The sequence below is a fragment of the Amia ocellicauda genome, chromosome 3 (assembly GCF_036373705.1).
Source record: "Amia ocellicauda isolate fAmiCal2 chromosome 3, fAmiCal2.hap1, whole genome shotgun sequence".
Taxonomy (NCBI): Eukaryota; Metazoa; Chordata; class Actinopteri; order Amiiformes; family Amiidae; genus Amia; species Amia ocellicauda.
In genome coordinates, this window is record NC_089852.1 from 540465 (window position 1) to 561254 (window position 20790).

Below are 20790 nucleotides of genomic sequence, written 5' to 3' on the forward strand. Positions count from 1 at the left end.
ATGTCATTGCATGTGTTATCCATGGCCTGGAGAAAGGTGACTTGTTCGTGAGGGCGCCTATCATATACCTTCCACCTCCATGTGGAGAAAATTCCTCAATTGGGTTAAGGAAAGGAGAGTATGGGGGTAAGTACAGGGTGGTAAATTGTGGATGGGCCTGAAACCATGCTTGCAGCATTTGAACATGATGGAACCTGACATTATCCCACACAATGACATAGGTCACACCATCAGCTCTACAGACCTGATTTAGCTCATCAAGGAAGGTTACAAGGAGAGCTGCATTATATGATCCAATGTGAGGTCTGCGTCCCACCACACCATCTTCCGATAGATGCACACATGCTGATGTTGGCCCCACGTTGTCCAGGTACTTGGATGGTTGCCCGCTGGCCAATGAAATTCCAACTTCTCCTCCTTGTCTTGGCCAGGGTGAAGCCTGCCTCACCCAAAAAGATGAATTTTCATGGTTTTCGTCAGCATCCAGCTCCATCACCCTCTAAAAAGACATTTTGGAAAGAGAATTACTGATTACAATGATGTAGAATTTTGGGGGAATTTTGTACAACAGGCATCTTGAAACTGAACATACCTGAACATACTCAGCCCTCAGCTGCTTCACTCTGTCTGCATTTCTTTCAAAAGGCACACGGTATCGCTGTTTTAGAGACACCTGCTGCCTTCTCAGCATGCGTGCAATAGTCGGCAAAATTATGGCTTCCATATTGTTCAACATGTTGTCATTGTCCAAGATGTGCTGCCAAATGTCCGTAAGGCAAATATAATTTCTGTTCCGAAGCAAACTGACCACAGCTGCTCTTGTTGGTCAGTCAGAATTTTGCCTCTGCCTCCCCTATTTGGCCTCGTCTCTATTCTGCAGGGAAATAACAGTGAGAACACATTCAGTCACATCACTTACTCTGTGGTACACATTGGCATGCAGTATACAGTCATTTGACAATTGAGAATAGCCTAATGTTTAGTGCATGCTGAAGACTTACTGGTTCTCATTGCGGAAACTTCTGATGATCGAGGTTTGGTTGAATCATTGTTGCTGCCTCAGTCATTGTCATGCCACGATTTATGACATGGTCTACAATTATTGCTCGGATTTCATTGGACACTCTTTGCTGTTGCTACCACTGTCTTGGTCCGTGGCCTTGTCCTCTACCACGTCCCCCCACACTTCTCAAACGAGGCCCACGACCACCTCTCAGAAGGGGTGTTTGTCCCCTGCCATTCCTTTGACCACCACATCTTCCTCGTCTTCCTCCTCCCACTGCTTGACCTCTATTGTGACCTGGATCACCTGCCAGCTCCTTGTTATCGCTGTGTTGTTGAGGTGGATCCACTCATTTCACTATATACTCGTACCACAATGTGAAATCAATCATCAGTAACGAGTTGGCAGTATTGGAAAAGCAATTACAAGGGCCTGCATACATACAGTAATGTCAAATCTGAAAACATGGTCTGGAAAAGTGGCACATGGGACCCTAGAAACAGTGTCTGATAAAGAATGATGATGAAATATTACATCCATAGATAATATAGTCTAGTTGGTTCATGTTCCACGGTAATTGGTGTCAATGGATCTCATTATCCTGAAACTTTCATGATCTAAACATGGAATATTGTTTGTCAGTTTCCATAAAACTATGCATTAAGAGTAATGCAACACTTATCATTCTGAGCAGCTGTATCAACTGATAGTTAGATCATTGTAATGAAATGAATAGACAGTCATCTCAGATGTAATGTGTGAATTGCATTTTGAAATGGTAATACTTTGATGTTAAGTTGTGACATTTTGAACAGCTGATTTTAGTTCAATTACATTACATTACATTACTTGTCATTTAGCTGATGCTCTTATCCAGGGCGACTTACATTTGTACCCATTTATACAGTTGGGCAGTTTACTGGAGCAAACTAAGTGAAGTACCTTGCTCAAGGGTACAACAGCCCTGCCCCACCCAGGATTTCAACCCACAACCTTCCAGAGTCCAGAGCCCTAACCACTGCTCCCTCAATGAACAAATGATCTGAGGTTGATGTGTATTGTATCCAAGCAATTGGAAAAAAGTGTTAGAGTTTTGAAAAATGTGCATTTTGATCATCGGGTGTGAGTTTTGTGTCTAGAATTTTGAAAAATGACATCAAGGTTCTGAAATGAGTGCCAACGTGATTGTAAAAAACTGTAACTTAGCAATTGAGGAAAACTGTAAAAGGTAAACACTGCCACCCTTTGTCCATTTTCAGCATTGCCATTAAAAATGATACACAAGTGTCTTATGACTTTCTGTTTCTCAGACACACTTATTTTATTCTAAAGAACCTTTATATAGTTATTGTGCTAAGGAAAAGAAAGGAAATAAAGAAATGAAGGAAGGAGTCATACTACATGTAGTTCTAAAATTAAAGTAATCAAGTCAATCAATCCATTTTAATTTGTAGAGCGCTCTTCGCAGGGTAGGACATTTCAGATGGATAAACACAACAACAAAATAAATAAAATAAATAGACCTTTATAAAACAATTTGTAAACTAAACAAAAATAAACCAACATAAAAAAACGTATAAAATGCCTGTTACACTGAAGAAAACAGGAAGAAAAAAATGCCTTTGGAGCCACTTGTCACACTCCATGGGGCTGGAGAGCACCAGAGGGCGGAGGACCCAATGGCGAGGCGAGGTAGAGGTGGTCAGACAGACGTGGGTGAGATACAGGGCAAACAAAGGTTTTTACAAGGCACAAGAAGACTGCTCGGGATGAGAGTGCTGTTGTGAGATTGAATGAGTGAATGATTGAAGCTGGGAGAGGTGACTGGTATGGAGAGGGCAATGGAGGTGGAGGTGCATTAAATGGTGGTTGTCACACTACTAAGTGTAACATTTTAATATTTTAACCATGAGGAGTTTCAAAATATAACCGTATGTCCCTTCCCTTTACCAGAACAGATGTATTTTATGAATCTAAATAACAAATCCATTGAGCGGTTCAGAACATGTTTTTCATCCACACTTTCCTCCAACAACAACAACAAAAACTACTGGCAAATAAACCCCAGGTCTGCAGCCTGAGTGCCGGTCAGGCCACTTGCTCTCTGTGTTTCCAGTTATAAATACTGATGCTGTTCCACGTTGCTATCTCGGTGAAACACTTGACATTCCTTGGAAACGCATTTTCATGAGTGGGAGCCATCATTGCAAACACATCAGAGGGGGTGGCAGATAGGACTTCAGTAAAACAATCATAAATTCACAGAAACGTCACGTTGGTCTGAATCAACGGACCTCAACAGATACTCAGGAAAGATGAACACAGTCTAACCATTAGAAGAGGGAGGGAATTGATACAACAATGAGTGGGCAGTGTGGATCAGTCACCAGGTCACCAGAGTGTGTGTCAGTGCCTGGCAGGAGTCCTCCATTGCTCCCCTGTTCTTCCACCTGAAGCAAAAGTCACGATTCTGCTTCTGCACCTTCTCCAGATATATATACACACTCACTCTCTCACACACACTCATACATATATACAGTGCCTATAGGAAGTCTACACACCCTTAAAACATGTTCACCTTGTTGCCCTATAGCCTGGAATTAAATGAGATGTTATCCCTTATTTAAGTCGTGGTTACTTATTCCTTATTTAAAGATCATAATCATAATTAATGGTTACTTATTATTTCTGATATATAAGATAAGAAATGATTACTCTCCCTTTTCTTCAATAGATAATTCATGGATACTTATTTCTAATTTCTCTTTTCAGTTTTCCAGCAAAGACTCGCTTAAACTCGAGAGCATCCCTCCGGCTCTGCAGCAGCGCAGTGTGTGTGTGTGTGTGTGTGTGTGTGAGGGGGGGGCGGTAATAACGAAAAGAGAAATAAAAAATGAGTCCATTCATTATTTATTGAAAAATATGCAAAATATATATTTTAAGTAATCATTTCTTATTTTTCGAGAAGCAGGGAATAAGGAATAAGGAAGTTCACGGAGGTAAACCCCAGACTCACTGCAGTAAATTACGCTCTAAATATAATTAATACAGCACTAATTAAAACATAATTAATTTCTCTGGACTTCTATCTTATCTCATAGATAATCGTCTGTAAAGACACCCTTGTTCCTGTGTGTTTTGTGTTATTTAGCATTGTCATTATGGATATTTTATTATTATTATTATTATTATTATTATTATTATTATTATTATTATTATTATTATTAATATTAATAATAATAATAATAATAATAATAATAATAATAATTTCTTGGCAGACGTCCTTGTCCAGGGCGACTTACAAAATATAAGCGCAATACAAAGTGCAATAATACAGTGCAGTTCAAGGCATAATACATTTGTCGACCTGGAATCGACAGAAGCTTCCAGTCCACCGACGTTAAATACAGGTCAGCTTGAGTTTTTATAATGGACTTCTATAAAGGGGACATTTTCGTCTTCTTTTGATATCGATTCATAAACTGACCTTATATTTAAAAAGACACTAATGTGTCAAGTGAAAAAACAGCTGGGACAAGTTTGTTGTGCTATTCCAGGAAACATCTTTTACACGTACTTCACGTACTTGGACACGTGAATTATCGATAGGGAAATTACCCAGTTTGGGGTTATATAAAGCTCACTCCAGCAGCCCTGCAGCTCCTATAGCCGGCGCATCCTCTCAGAAGAGCAAGAAAGGTTTGCTTTGCATTTGTATTTTATGTTGAATCTGTAGCTGTAGCTGTGTAGGGTCCTGCAGGAAACAGTTGTGCACTATAATAGACGGGTTTACATTGTAATACTCAAAATACGCTTTTTATTATGATCATGTGTTTCCTGTTCCATGCCTGATTGCTTTAACTGGACTTTAACTATCAATGTTTAGCAATGACTGTAAACAGTTTGATATTTTTCCATAGATTCTCAATCAGAGGTCAGCGACACTCATTACGAACTGTATTGACTCACTTATACTAACATACAATGGGGGTGTCTCCTCGTTACTTTAATAAACAGGTGAATAAACTGTAATCATTGTAATAATGCCTAAACATTAGCGACCCAAGTTTCCCACAGGTCCGGCACCAACACAGACTGGACACGGTGCACTCGGCACACTGGGCTCAAACCATTATAGGTGCTGCAGCTCCTGGACTGAACTGAGACAGAGCCTCACAGAGACAGGATCTTGGGTGGAAGGACGCGGGGCTTCATCCTGGTATTGCAGGAGCAGACTGGGGTTGACTGGGAGGGCAGTGTTGCTGAAAGCTGGACCGAGCTCTTTTTACCAGCTTTTAATGTCTTTTTAAGTGATTTGATGGTGTAGATTTCGTGTTTTTTATAAGGGGATCGCGATCCAACAGAATTACCAAATCCAATTCCAGTGCTCTTTAGCACTCCTGCCTGTATTGGACACTGTCGGTATTGCAGCCGAAATCTGTATTCAGAATTGACTATACGAGGGGAGTTGGATAGAAAGGCTAAAAGCTTAGATCACAAGCAGCACCTAGACCAGAGTAAGGGGGTTTGGGCGGTGGTTAAGCTACTCTTACAGTGGCTTGCCTGATTCACAGGGTGCTTCAGTGATTTAATATATTTGACTTTTAACTTTTCATTTTTGCCCATTTTTTATTTTAATTTGCAATCCCAGGGACACCCGCACCCGGGGACACACATGGAAATTGGGCTTCAAGGCATTCAAGACAGAAAACAGGAGACACTTCAATTCCCAATAACTAAGTGATAAGGATCCTATCCAGTCTGTTTTTGAATGTTCCCACATTGTTTCTTCAGCCACATCGCTGGGGAGTTTGTTCAGATTGTGACGCCTCTCTGTGTGAAGAAGTGCCTCCTGTTTTCTGTCTTCACATCATGAGATACCAAAAGCACTTGGAGCAGTGTTTGCAGTCCCATTGTGTGTGTTTTTGTTTTTACGTTGTGTTGCAATTTTTGTGGCTCTGGGTGGAAAGGGGGAGATTCAGCGGAACTTGTGTTACAATATGTTTCTCTTGGAAATTATTTTCTTTGAGTTCATACTGCAAGCCATGGAGACCTGGGGGGGAGCGTGTACCGGAGCTGGACAAGGGTGTGGTTCCTAGAACAGTCTTAAACCAATGCGGAAGGGGCCGATCCTAAGACTGTGGTTAGGGAGCTTTCTGGAAAGTCTGTCTGGAGAGGAGTCCACAGCATGTGGACGGAGCCCAATGAAATTCTCCACATCAACGCATTGGAACTGCAGGCTGCATTTCTGGGCCTTCAGCACTTGTCTGTCCTGTGGAACTGGCTCATGCTGGTGCTGATTCAGGCAGACGAAGCATCCATAGAGGCCTATGTCCATAGGCAGGCATGGCTGCAGTTGCCGATGCTTAACCTTCTGCTTTGCAAGCTTATTCTCTGGGCTCAGCCTCACTTGCTCTCAGTCAGAGCAGTTCACCTCTCGGGTCTGGCCAACACAGTGGTGGACTTTCTGTTGACAGACATCCCCTGACCTCAGACTGGCGCATCCACCCACAGGTGGTACAGCACACTTGGGACCGGTTTGACAGGGTGAGTGTAGATCTCTATAAATCCCAAGAATCCACTCACTACCCACTAAGGTTTTTCTGCTCAAGACCCAGTCATCTCGTTGGGGTTCAACGCACAAGCCCAAAGGTGGCTGCGCAATGTCCTCTGTTTTTCCTCCATTCCCACGCCACCTGGCATTGCTGGAGAAGATCAGGAGAGAGAAAACTACAGTGTTGTTAGTTTCTCCCAGTTGGCCTTGGGGACTGTGATTGTCAGCCTTCGGTCTGGTGCTTGTGGGGACCCCTGGTGAATCCCCTGCAAGTGCATCTTCTGTCTCAAGTTCTTCGGGACCGGCTCTTGGCCCGAGGGCTGTCAGAAGAGCCCCCTCTATGATGTCCCAGTACTCTGATCGCTGGCAGTTTCCAGATGTCCTGTCCTACTGCATTGTGGATGGCTGGACGCTAATGCAACTATACATGTTGCATTGCTTTGTCCTGGGCTCTGTTTGAAGGGGCTCCTGTACATGAAAGGCAGCAGAATTCCATCCTCTGATGCTACAGACATGATGTAGAAAAACACATGGCTTTGGCCGCACTAAGAAACTCCGAAATAAAGAGAAAAATGTCAATGAAATACTCTAAAATTATTAATTGATCAACAAATGTTTTTTTTTTAAGATTGGGAAGGACAGGCGGTGCATTTTAGGACTTATGCTTCAGAAGAGGAGGGAGGATGTGAAGGTCTGAGACAGTAGGATTTACTATTATTTCACTCTTCTCATGTTTTGTTCTCCTGCAGGCAATCCAGTGGCCTGAAGCATGGACCCCAACTCTGTCTACAGTCAGCTGGTTAGAGGCATTGCAGAGCTCGACTACAACTTGAGCTCAGTGCCCTGCCAGCTGCTCCTGTCCGGCAATGCCTCTGTGCCCGTGTCTGTGAATAACTCTGGGCAAGTTCTAGTGGCCGCCTCTCAGTATGGTAAGGGCCGGGTGGTGGTTCTATCCCATGAGACCTACCTCACTCACCCGAATTTCACATGCCTCGTGCAAAATGCCGTGCTGTGGCTGCAGTCCAAACCGGGGGCTATAGTGGGCATCCAGAATCAATATGCCTCCCTGTTGCAGCGTCTGGTGGAGGTGGGCTGCAATGTGAAGTCAGTGTCTGACTATGAGAGATCCCTTGATGTTTACTGCTGTAACGCCTACGAGGAGCAGACAGCAGAGGAGCTGGTCCAGTTTGTGAAGGCGGGGGGCGGCCTTCTTATTGGGGGTCAAGCCTGGCACTGGGCCAGCACACATCCCGAGGAAGACATCCTGGAGGCCTTTCCAGGGAACAGAGTGACCGGTGTCACTGGCATCTATTTTACGTGGATATACGGGGAGAAGGGGGTGTTCCGTTTATCAAAAGAAATGCCATCCAGTACAATCTATGTTCGGTGAGTATTCCAGTCACAAGAAATGTATTCAGTTTTGTCCGCAGTGTTGGCTATAAAATTAAGTACCTTTCGCTTGTGAACATGCTGATATCTATTTTTATACCTGAAGAACAAAACTCCACTCATGTAGTCTTATTTCAATATCCTATACATTCGATCGGCATCAGAGCTCATGGGAAGTATCGTGGTGAAGCCTAAACCGTCCCCAATGCAATCTTCATTGATAGACTAAATGATTACAACTCAGAAATGGTTTAATTAATTACAACCAAAGGTCTGGCATGATCCGAGGGCGCACGGTCAGATTGGGGGTGCAGCACTGCTCCTCTGCTTTGCTGTGTCTGGTGGTTAAAGACTTTGTTTCTCCTCCCTGGTTGGGTCAGGCATGGCAAGAACATCCGACGGGACCTGAGCTTCCTTCTGGAGGGGGTGGATGAATTCCAGTTGAACTGTCCCAGTGTTCCCTCGGCTCTGCTGGTCCACGGGCCTCTGGCGTTCTCCATTGCCCAGGACAGCCATGCCCGTACACTTTTTGCGGCGGCCCACTTTGGTCGAGGGCGTGTAGTAGTGGCTCCCCATGAGATCTACCTGAGCCATCCGCCCCTGCGGAGGTTCATGTCGAATGCCGTGCGCTGGCTGGCAGGCGAATGCAATCCAGAGAAGAAGGTCTATGTGAACAGAAAACTGCAGCATCTCTATGACAACCTCCAAGGGGAGGGGTTTGTCTGCATGCTGTCTGAGCTGACAGACGGGGCGGGGGTGTACTGCTGCACTTCATACAGTGACTACCAGGCAGAGGAGATCCATCAGTTTGTGGCTGAAGGTGGGGGGCTGCTCATAGGGGGGCACTCCTGGTCGTGGTCCTACAGACACACGCAGGACGCCCTGGCTGGATACCCCGGGAACAAGATCCTCAATCGCTTTGGAATCGGGATCCTGTCGTCCACCATGGATGGCATCATCTACAAGGCCCCCAGCACCACAGAAGCCGAGGGTTATTACCACTTCCGCAAAGCTCTGGCCCAAGTCACGGCTCATGTCCGCCGGATGGGCTCCCTGGCTGGGCTGACGGCCCCATGGTTGGACGCACTGGCAAGGGACTGTGCTTCTTACCTGCGGATGGGAGCGGACCAGAGCCCCCAGTACAGAGCCGTGCTGCAGGAGCTGACCCAGCTTGTGCTGAAGGCCGGGATTCCTCAGGTTAGCAAAGAACATCCCATTAAAGGTTCGTCAGAAAAGATCCTACTCTTCCTTGCCTCTGAACTGTTCAAAGTGCTGCCCGACCCAGGTGTACTGATGTCGGCCACGGGGGCCACGCTGCTGCACACGGTGCCACTCGTACACATCCTCATCGATGGATCCAATGAAGGTATGAATGCATGTATTACAAACATAAAAAGTAGCATTTAAATTTATGTTAGTGACTCTTAACTTCAGAAGAAAAGCCACACACTCCTTTAACACACCAAAAGGAGTGTGCAGCTTTTAATTTCTTCTGATACTTTGTCCTTAGCTGGCACCTCCGTTAATATTGGGTGTGCGTCTTTCTTTAGTGACTGTTAAATTAAAATGCTAAAGATTTGTAGTCAAATGTATTGTGTTGTTTTTACCCAGGTAGTGAAGCGTGGAGGAGCACTGGTCTGTATGTCCCTCCAGGTATGAAAACCACTGTCTGCATGCCTCCAGCTGTGATCGGGAAATGGTGGAAGGTAAACAAAACCATAAAATACTGTCTGGTTTATATATATATATATATATATATATAATGAAGGATCAGCTTCCCTGTACCGCCTAAACCTCTGATTGCTTGTTGTTCCGGCGTCTCCCTTGTCTCTTCTTAACCCAGAAACACACACACCAGTTATATGGAGAAACGCCATGGCGTGTATTAATTTTAAACAAAAACAAACAAACAGAACCCAACTCATCTCTGTGTCTTCAAATATACATTGAGGGAAAAAAGCATTTGATCCCCTGCTGATTTTGTACGTTTGCCCACTGACAAAGAAATTATCAGTCTATAATTTTAATGGTAGGTGTATTTTAACAGTGAGAGACAGAATAACAGCAAAAAAATCCAGAAAAACGCATTTCAAAAAAGTTATATATTGATTTGCATGTTAATGAGGGAAATAAGTATTTGATCCCCTATCAATCAGCAAGATTTCTGGCTCCCAGGTGTCTTTTATACAGGAAACTAGTCCCTCTCTTAAAGGGACTCTCCTAATCTCAGCTCGTTACCTGTATAAAAGACACCTGTCCACAGAAGCAATCAATCAATCAGATTCCAAACTCTCCACCATGGCCAAGACCAAAGAGCTGTCCAGGGATGTCAGGGACAAGATTGTAGACCTACACAAGGCTGGAATGGGCTACAAGACCATCGCCAAGCAGCTTGGTGAGAAGGTGACAACAGTTGGTGCGATTATTCGCAAATGGAAGAAACACAAAATAACTGTCAGTCTCCCTCGGTCTGGGGCTCCATGCAAGATCTCAACTCGTGGAGTTTCAATGATCATGAGAACGGTGAGGAATCAGCCCAGAACTACATGGGAGGATCTTGTTAATGATCTCAAGGCAGCTGGGACCATAGTCACCAAGAAAACAATTGGTAACACACTATGCCGTGAAGGACTGAAATCCTGCAGCGCCCGCAAGGTCCCCCTGCTCAAGAAAGCACATGTACAGGCCCGTCTGAAGTTTGCCAATGAACAACTGAATGATTCAGAGGAGAACTGGGTGAAAGTGTTGTGATCAGATGAGACCAAAATCGAGCTCTTTGGCATCAACTCAACTCGCCGTGTTTGGAGGAGGAAGAATGACCCCAAGAACACCATCCCCACCATCAAACATGGAGGTGGAAACATTATGCTTTGGGGGTGTTTTTCTGCTAAGGGGACAGGACAACTGCACCGCATCAAAGGGACGATGGACGGGGCCATGTACCATCAAATCTTGGGTGAGAACCTCCTTCCCTCAGCCAGGGCATTGAAAATGGGTCGTGGATGTGTATTCCAGCATGACAATGACCCAAAACACACAGCCAAGGCAACAAAGGAGTGGCTCAAGAAGAAGCACATTAAGGTCCTGGAGTGACCTAGCCAGTCTCCAGACCTTAATCCCATAGAAAATCTGTGGAGGGAGCTGAAGGTTCGAGTTGCCAAACGTCAGCCTCAAAACCTTAATGACTTGGAGAGGATCTGCAAAGAGGAGTGGGACAAAATCCCTCCTGAGATGTGTGCAAACCTGGTGGCCAACTACAAGAAACGTCTGACCTCTGTGATTGCCAACAAGGGTTTTGCCACCAAGTACTAAGTCGAAGGGGTCAAATACTTATTTCCCTCATTAACATGCCCTGAAGAGGCTCTAACAACATGGCCACCTTGACTTCAGCCTCCTTACCCAAGATGGAGTGCACCTTCCTCCACCCCCAGGGTCTTAGAGCCTCCCAATTCACTTATAAGAATGTACACTCCATCACAATATATATATATATATATATATATATATATATATATATATACACCTATATACAGACAGGTGACATATTAAAGGAAAAACCTGAATAAATGAGCGGAGGAACATAACGAATGCAGATGCTTCCAAACAGGTGTACTGCATGATACAATGAAGCAATTAACATCCTATCCTGCTCTGTGGCATGTATATAAATGCTGAGCAGGCCCAGTTGACCTCGATTTTGGATCCAGATGGCAAGAGGAAAGTATCTAAGTGACTTTGAAAGAGGGGTCATTATTGGGGCACCATAGGCACTGGTCTACAGAGATGTGGAAAAAGTGATATGGTCAGATGAGTCATCCTTCACCAGATTTGCAGTGACCCTTCCCTCTAAGGGGACAAGTGGACTATCATAATATCATGACAGAGTGATCACCTTTATCCTATGGTGACACATTTCTCTCCTGATGGGAGTGGTCTCTTCCAGGATGACAATGCCCCATCCACAGGGCACGAGGGTCACTGAATGGTGTGATGAGTATGAAAATGATGTGACTCATATGCTATGGCCTTCCCAGTCACCAGATTTCAACCCAATTGAACACCTATGGGAGCTTGTGGACCGACGTGTTAGACAGCGCTCTCCACCACCATCATCAAAACCCCAAATGAGGGAATATATTTTGGAAGAATGGTGTTCATCCCTCCAGTAGAGTCCAGAGACTTGTAGAATCTGTGCCAAGAGCATTGGAGCTATTCTGGTGGCTCATGGTGCCCAACACCTTACTGAGATACTTTATGTTGGGGTTTTAATTTGTCCCCCGTCTGTAGTTGGTTAATAGTAATGGGAAGAAGTGGTGCTTGCTTTTGTTTGTTGCAAAAACAGCTGGAGAGATTAGATCTGCTCTTGCGATTTGTCCTCTAAAGGTCAGGTAACAGTCATGTATGAATCTATGGAGCAGAGATGAGGTTGCAGTCATGTGCAGGTTTTTTCCCTGTGGCTCTGAAGCCAGGCAGTGGGCCACTCTGTTCCTCTCAGGCTGCAGGTTCTCCCTGCTCGTGTTACACCTGATCGCTCAGTCATGGCAGGGAACTGTCTGCATGTGAGGCTGACCCAGGTGTGTCGCTCTATGGGCCGCAGGTGCAGGTTGGCTGTCACACGGATAATCTGGGGAAAAAGGATGAGCTGAAGCGAGCGCCCGTGGTGACGCAACGCTTTGACATCAGCACAGAGAGGGTGACGGTGTCCAGCCTGTGGGGGGGGCTGCTCTACATTGTTGTGCCCAAGGGCAGCCAGCTGGGCAAGGTGGACGTCATTGTGGAGGATGCCGTGCGGGCCCCCTACTTCCGGGCTGGTATGCAGATTCATGCAGAGAAGAGTACCTGTCTGTCTTCCTCGCCTCTCAGGGTGTCTCTTGTCTGTCTGCCTGTCTTTCTGTGTAAAACTTTAAATCCTGCTTGGTGTTGACTAATTTGTGTAATTCACACACATCAAGTGCATGTCAACGAACACAACATCCTCCCATCAATAGTGTGTCATCTCTGCTGCTGCAGTCAGTGTTTTGCCAAGTGTGTGTGTGTTGTGGCTGCAGGTGAGAGCAGTGTGTCGCAGTGGGAGACCTCAGTGCGTCACTACCCTGCGCCCTGGGCAGAGCTGGAGACTGACAATGTGATCCTCACGGTGCCATCAGAGAGTGTGAGACACCTGGACGACCCCGAGCCCCTGCTGTCCCTCTGGAACAGGATCATGGAGGGTGTGGCCAAGCTGGCCGCCACAGCACGGCGCTTCCCCAGGCCAGAGCGCATAGTGGCGGACGTCCAGATCTCTGCTGGTGAGTACTGCTCTGCACTGTAGTACACTGTGGTACTCCGCACTGGGCTGCTATTACTCCAAATCTTTAAAGAGCAAAATACCTTGACTGTCTCTGATATGACTGTCTATGTGGGTGAATTGTCTGCCACACTGTGACACCTCCCAACTCTTCTTTTGTCCCTGATTTTCCTTCCCACCTCATTGTGCAAGGCTGGATGCATTCTGGCTACCCAGTCATGATACACTTGGGATCTGTGCGCGAAATTGCGCAGTTTGAGTTCATGAGAAGTAATGGTATCTGGGGCCCCATCCACGAACTGGGCCACAACCAGCAGAGAGCATTGTGGGAGATCCACCCCCACACCACCGAGGCCACTTGCAACCTTTGGTCGGTCTACATCCACGAGAACGTCCTGGGGATGCCAAGGCACGAGGCTCATGGACAACTGACCCCCGACAGACGAAAGCAGAGGATTAAAGACTACATCAACCATGGAGCCAAGCTGGACGACTGGTTTGTGTGGACTTGCCTGGAAACCTACTTGCAGGTAAAGTGTGTCAGTCCTGTCTGTTCTGTGTTCCTGTTTATATCGCACTATTGTGTCTGTGATGACAAGCGAGGAAACTGGGCTCGGCTGGTCCAGGCTTGTTGGTTTTGGGTTTGTTTCCCTTTGTCCTTTACCTAGAGCTCCTGCCTTGCCTTGGATTACAACCTGCAAAAGCTCTACACGATTCTATACACCATAACTGCTCCAATTTGGGAATCAAGAGTTCAGTCGACTTAAAAATACAGAAGACCGCCCCGTAGCTCACCAGCACCAGAGACTGAGTTTGAGACTCTCTCTCTCTCTCTCTCTCTCTCTTCCAGCTTCAGGAGGGCTTTGGTTGGGAACCCTTCATCCAGCTGTTCTCTGACTACCAGAGACTGTTCTTCAAGAACCTGGACAGCACAGGGAAGATGAACCTGTGGGCAGAGAAGTTCTCCCAGGAGGTGCAGAGGAATCTGGTGCCCTTCTTTAAGGCTTGGGGCTGGCCCATTGAGCACCGCCTGGTCACCGAGCTGGCAAAGCTGCCCGAGTGGGAGGAGAACCCAATGAAATCCTACTATTAAGCCCAGACTAACCGCTGCTGGAGGCAGGGCTGGTGCTCTACACATGTCACTGTCACATGCCCAGTATAGTGGGAGAAACACTGAATGTACTGCTTAATTTAGCATGAATGAAGTGATCGCTATCCAATGAGAAAACACTTTGTCACACTTTAATTCAATCAAGAATATTACTTTTACTTAATTCACACTTGAATATCATATGAACATAAATAGCCATATCAACTTTTAATACTGAAAAACTTCTGAGTACTTAAATATGAGCAAAATGTTAGTAAGTTTGTATTATTATTACTTACAAAACATCTGGTGACTTTTACATAATCAAAATAATAGTAAACAATAGTTGCTTATCTTGCTGCCCACTATTAATACTGAAAAAGTGTGTGTGCGAGTAAAAAGTTAGAAGTTTACTATTCGTACTTTGTTTTGCAAGTTAGGCCACACATTCCTTAAGACTTTTTATGTATAGCTGGTAGTTTATGAATTAAATATGTATGTGTCGATGTGTGTAATAATATACACAAGATTGAGAATCACAACAGTATTGTATATAAATAAAATATTTACACATACTTTGCCATGGTCTCAGACAACTGTATGTTTTTCACGTTGATTATTTAAATTTTATTCACTTCATTCACTTTGCACCTTTTAACGTGAGGTTGAAAAACCCACTGCCTCCTCTCGCCTGCTGGTCATTTGTTTGTCTCTGTGTCTCTGTGATTTTATGTATTTTACCGATTTTAATTGTTTTAATAATAAACAAATAATAATCCCCACCAACCCTAATGTCCTTGGTGCGACACACTGAGACATTGTCTCAAACCCCATTTACGTTCATGATGGAAATCTTAGAATGAGCAAACTCAGGATTAATCTCAGAGTAATTCATATTGCAGGCATTGGACCAGGAGAAAGCCTTCGACAGAGTGGGCCACGAATACCTGCAGCTCGTCATGGAGAGGATGGGTCTCGCTCTTGGCCTGAGGAAGTGGGTTAAGATCATCTACAGCGGTCTAAGCAGCAGGGTCCTTGTGAACCGCCACCTGACCGAACCATTTCCGGTCAGGTCGGGGGTCCGGCAGGGTTGTCCCCTGTCGGCCCTGCTGTACGTCCTCTGCTTGGAGCCGTTCATGCAGGCGATCCGCCGGGACGTCCGGGTGACAGGTTTCCATCTCCCGGGTTCCGGCGGAGAGCAACTGAAGGCCCTGGCCTATATGGACGACGTGGCCGTGGTTTGCACGGACGCTCCGTCCGTGGCCAGGGTCGAGGAACTGCTGGACGGCTTCTGCAGGGCGACGGGGGCCGCTGTCAACAAGGCCAAGAGCGAGGTCTACCTCTCCAGGGCATGGCCTGTCGGCCGGGGCCCGCCGACCGTGTTCCCTGTGAAGCCGTCTATCAAGGTTCTGGGGATCACGATTGACGGGACCAACACGGGCACCCGGAGCTGGGAGGAGGCCATATTGAAGGTCCAAAGGAAGATCCACGGCTGGAGCACAAGGACCTTGACGATGGCTGGTAAGGTGCTGGTCGTAAAGGCCATCCTCTTCCCGATACTCCTCTACGTAGGAATGATCTTCCCCCCAGACAAGGTCATCGCAAAATTAGTGACCCGAATTATATTTCGGTTTGTCTGGGGGAGCAAAATGGAGAGGCTGAAAAGAGTGCAGATGGTGAAGGGTACCCTGAATGGAGGCAGGGGGGTCCCGGACGTTGTGCGGCTGATAAAGGCGCAGGGGCTGGCCTATGTGGTCAAGAACATCCAGGCTGCTGGCAAGAAAGTGAGTTTCATGAACCGCTTCTATTTTGCCAGCAGCCTGAGACCATTCGGCCTCTGCGCTATGGATAACACCAGGCCGCACTCGTGGGATCCCCCGCCGTTCTACAGGGCGCTCCGAGCCTTTGCGCTCGAAGTAGGCCTCCATAAAGTCGTGCTGGCCTCCTGGGATTATAAGACCATCTGTAGCCAGATGAGATCTACCCAGGAGACCAGCCGGATAGAAGATTTCCCTCCCGAAACCTGCCGGTTTATCTGGGCTAACGCTACGCACGTTTGCCTCACGAATACGCAGAAAGATGTCTCCTGGATGGCTGTGAGTCGGTGTCTCCCCACCCGAGTGTTCATGCACAGAAGGGGCATAGCTCCTTATGACACCTGCCCCTATAAGGGTTGCCTGGGGAAGGAGACGGAGGCTCACATCTTTAGGGATTGCCCCTCCGCCCACAGGGTCTGGCTCCTGTTTTCTCCGTTCCTCCACAGGTTTGCCGTTCCTGCGCGGGCGACCGCCCAGCAGATCCGTTACGGTCCGGCCAGGGGAATATCATCATCCACCCTGAGGTGCTGGTGGCGTGTCGTCTGCGCAGTGAAGCAGGCACTGTGGGAGGGACGGAACATCTGTCTATTCAACAAGCAGGAGCTGGACCCGATTGTCATCGCGCGGAGGGGCATGGTGTTCGTAAGGGACTATGTCAATCTGGAGGTCCATCAGAGGGGCAAGGAGGAAGCCTATAAGAACTGGCGTATACAAGATCTGGGGGAGCTTAGGATCCCATGATGGGACCCACCTCCGGGGACGGTCAGTTCCCCCTGCTGGAGCCCGAGTCCAAGACCTTTAAATATTTTATGGATGATTGTTTTTAAAACGATTTTAAAAATGAATCTTAATTGTTTTTAAAGATTTAGTTGTTTTTAAACCACTAATTGTTTAGGTTTTTTTTTGGTTTAGTTTTGTTATATTCTTTTGTCAAATACATTGACCGTTTTGGATTTAATTTTAAATGCATTGGACTTTTTTTTGTTTGTTTTTTATTTTCACCTTTTTAATTGTTTCTTTATTTTGTCCAATGCATTTTCAGTTATTTTCAATGTATTTGACTTTTATGTTGGTGAGCAGTTTTGCATTAATCACATTTGTTTTGTTGTTTTGGGCACGTTTATTTTAAGTTAATTGTTTTGTTTTTTGTTAAAATCACAAAGATTTAAAATTTTTTAAGTGATTTTAAGAATTGATTTTTAAAGATTTTAATCATAAGTATTAAAAAATTGAACTGTTTTTTTTAATGAAATGTAAAATACTACACCAAATAAAATAGTATTGCAGGCATTAAGTATAAATGCAAAATATATGAATATGAGGTGATTGCCAGCAAAAACTCAGTCTTCAGTGACACCAGCTTCAGCTCAGCTGTGTTCAATGGCTAAAATGGGGCTTGGGAAAGTGCGTCCAGCACTACATCAAGGCACCATGTGGGCAGTGAAGGGGCGAGAGGGGGTCATAGCCGTCAAGCTCCCTATAAAAACTGCACAGCCAGGAAATGAGACCAAGGGGCTCACCATCAATCCGGACATGACAGACGGAGATGGCCACCACATACACTTTGACTGTGGACGGGGACTTCCCATGTTCCAACAGCTCTTATTACAATTTTTACATGACCCCAATGGGGCAATTAATTGGATCTTGACTGCCGTCTTGCCACCAGGTACTAAACGTCCGCCGGTGGTAGGAATACTGCGACCTCGTGGAGGGAGCTCTCACCGACTGAATAGTGGCTACTACCGGGTCTGACAGACCCTAGGCAATCAATCGCTCCTGCTCAGGGGCCAGGCCCAGAGCTGGTGGAGGCCTGGGTTGTGGTGCCAAAGCATGCCCTGCACCTGGGACAACAAGTCCGCTGTCACTGGGAGTTGCCAAGGCTCTCCGTTGAGGAGGGTGATCAAGTCTGCGAACCAGAATCTGTGAGGCCACCGAGGGGCTATCAGCAGAACTGTCACTTGTTCTCTCCTAACCAGGGGCGGATTGGGACCAAAAAATGTCCCTGGACGAGAGAGGAGGTCCGTCACTGTGTTGGATAGGCTGGGGAGGTTCTGCTCTGATGTAGCGGAACTGTGGCTGCGCCCACAGGAGCAGATGGCATGCTAGACAGTACTGTTACCTGTTGATATAAGCAACCACCACCGTGGCCTCCTCCTACCATGAGCTGCCGTGGGCTGCCAGGGGCCAGGGCGGCAAGCCTTGGGGGGCTGTGGCCTAGGCTGTCTGCGCTGCTGGGCCTGGAGTGCAATGGGGTAAACCTGGGCCAGCTGCAGGGACTGCTCTTGGAGGGTGCGGGAGAGCATCTCCTCCACAGAGGGGCCGAAAGTGTAGCCCAGTTATATGGGGGCGTCCATTAGGTGGGTCCTGTCCACCTCAGGAACCAGTCATGTCTGGGACAGCCAGAGTTGTGCCTGGGACAGCAGAACCTGGAGCGCGGCGGGGCAGGATCAGAGGGCCACGGGAGCTGGAGTCACTCCACAGCCCTCTGAATCACCGCCCAGCACTCCCAGTCCTGAAGGAGGTCAAGGACTCTGCTGTTTTGACTTCAGTGGGAAGGTCGTTCCACGATTTAGGGGCCAGGGATGAAAAGGAGTGGGCTCTGGAGGAAGGGGAGTGGAGAGGAGGTAGAGTCAGTCTTCTGGCACTGGAAGAGTGCAGTGGTCTGGAGGGGATGTATGGAGAGACGAGTGTCTGAAGGTATCTTGGTGCAGTGTGGTCGAGACAGCGGTAGGTGACGGTCAATGTCTTGAACTGAATGCGTGCCGCTATCGGGAGCCAGTGGAGGGAGCGGAGCAGTGGAGTAGCGTGTGCGAATCGGGGCAGAGAGAATACCAGACGAGCTGCAGAGTTCTGGATGAGCTGGAGCGGCGGGTAGTGGATGCAGGCAGGCCGGCCAGGAGGGAGTGGCAGTAGTCCAGGCGGGAGAGGACCAGGGACTGGACGAGCAGCTGAGTCGAGTAGTCGGTGAGGAAGAATCTGCAGGTGCGTGTCAGCGTGGTGATGTGCTGGGTGTAGGAGAGTGCAGGATCGAGGGTCACTCATAGATTTTTATCGGAAGAAGGAGAGAGTGTGGTGGATTCCAAGGGGATTGAGATGGAGAGATCAGCAGAAGGTGAGGAAGAGTGGGGGAAAAACAGGAGGTCTGGTCCGAGAAAGGGAGAAGGAGATGAAGTGGTGGTCTGAGATGTCCAGGAGTGTCATGGAGAGTGTCGAAGGGGAACAGCCTCTAGAGAAGATGAGGTCTAGCTTGCGGCCTGCCCTGTGAGTGGGGGGAGATGGGGAGAGAGAGAGAGAAGTTAAAGGAGTGAAGGAGAGGAAGAAATCCAGTAGAGTGGAGCATTTGCCACATCTTGTTAATTTTCCTAGATACTTCCATTTTTGCCCTTTATCTGTTTCACTTCCTCCTTCATTGACTTCTTGCTGTTGTAGTATTGAAAAAAGCTCTCGTTACGAGTGGCAGTGACCACTGAACCCCAATATAGTCATGCTACGCCACCCCAGTTTAATAACACGAGATGGGGACTCGCTACCACGCCAGTAGACCCCCGCGCAGGTTCGGCCAGATCTCAGGACATACACCACAGATACCAGTTGGTCAGTAAAATAAATGGTTTATTCTAAACAGTAAAATATTATTGAACACAGTCACAGCAGGGGCAACTAGCAGGGCACAAAGTCTGTTAGTCCCAGGGTAAATACAAAATAACAATTAAAATTGCCTTTAATGGTCTGGGCAATAAAAACAATACAAAAGCTAAAAAACTAGAAAAATAAACTATACTAAAAACCCTATCTAAAGCCCAGCACTCCAACCCCAAAGGATGTTCGCGATCAGTTCCGGAACATGGCTCCCATTCCGGGCGGGGAATGGAGCTCCTCCCCAAGCGGACCCGCTCGTCCCCGCTCGTCCCCGCAGCCAGCACTGCCCGAAGAAAGAGGGAGAGAGAGAAAGACTCAGGGGAAGAACACTCGATCACAGGTAAGTGCCCAGTTACACACACACACTCGCGAATAGTATTGCATACGTCCCTCTCTCACCCTTCACTGCGCCTCTCTCCCTCTGTGCTGCTTCATCAAGAGCCCAAGGTGTCGTCTCTCACGGTGGAACTTTAAATCGTCAATCCGGCAAGGCCACCAGTGCATACAACTCCAGGTACGCTATCGGTCCAATCGTCCTCTGTCTGTAAGAATCACGTGGGGATCTCTTAATCACACAGGATACAGCACCCACACAGCCTAGACCCTCACCAGCTGGCACCCTCACAGCCCGTGTGCTGTCTCTACAGCCTGTCGCCTGTCGCCTGTCGCCTGTCGCCTGTCGCCTGTCGCCTGTCGCCTGTCGCCTGTCGCCTGTCCAACCTGCGGTCCCTATTGCTGCTGGTCTTCGCTGCTGCCTTTGTTTTCTGTCCACCTCTCCGGTGCTCTCCTTTTGTTCTGGGCAGTCCAGCCTTTATCTTGTACTGAGTGTCGACAGGTGTAGTGGCTGTGAGTGAAGGGCGGGGTGTTGCTCAGTGAAACAGTTGTGCCGCATTTGCTGTCAGTGTCCCATGTGTTCGTGTAAATGAAAACAAGTGAAACAATCAATCAATCCAAATCAGTGAAACAAAAGAAACAATTAGTGAAAAGAAACAATTAGTGAATATAAGG

The 20790-nt window shown here is 47.0% G+C and overlaps 1 protein-coding gene and 1 long non-coding RNA gene across 2 annotated transcripts; one reads left to right on the forward strand and one right to left on the reverse strand.

Annotated features, from left to right (window-relative positions):
- The first annotated feature begins 4598 nt into the window (after nt 1-4598).
- Nucleotides 4599-14898, forward strand: LOC136729944 (TRPM8 channel-associated factor 2). Its single transcript, XM_066697553.1, has 8 exons — nt 4599-4702; nt 7307-7943; nt 8327-9312; nt 9558-9652; nt 12544-12757; nt 12995-13234; nt 13426-13763; nt 14084-14898. Exons 2-8 carry the CDS (start codon nt 7327-7329, stop codon nt 14324-14326), a joined length of 2733 nt encoding a protein of 910 aa, XP_066553650.1. The 5' UTR covers nt 4599-4702; nt 7307-7326; the 3' UTR covers nt 14327-14898.
- Nucleotides 14899-19766: 4868 nt separating this feature from the next.
- On the reverse strand, nt 19767-20557 carry LOC136747249 (uncharacterized). Its single transcript, XR_010816452.1, has 3 exons — nt 20503-20557; nt 20182-20324; nt 19767-20065 (listed from the first exon to the last, which is right to left on the reverse strand). It is a non-coding gene; the product is annotated as an uncharacterized LOC136747249 (long non-coding RNA).
- Nucleotides 20558-20790: the final 233 nt, after the last annotated feature.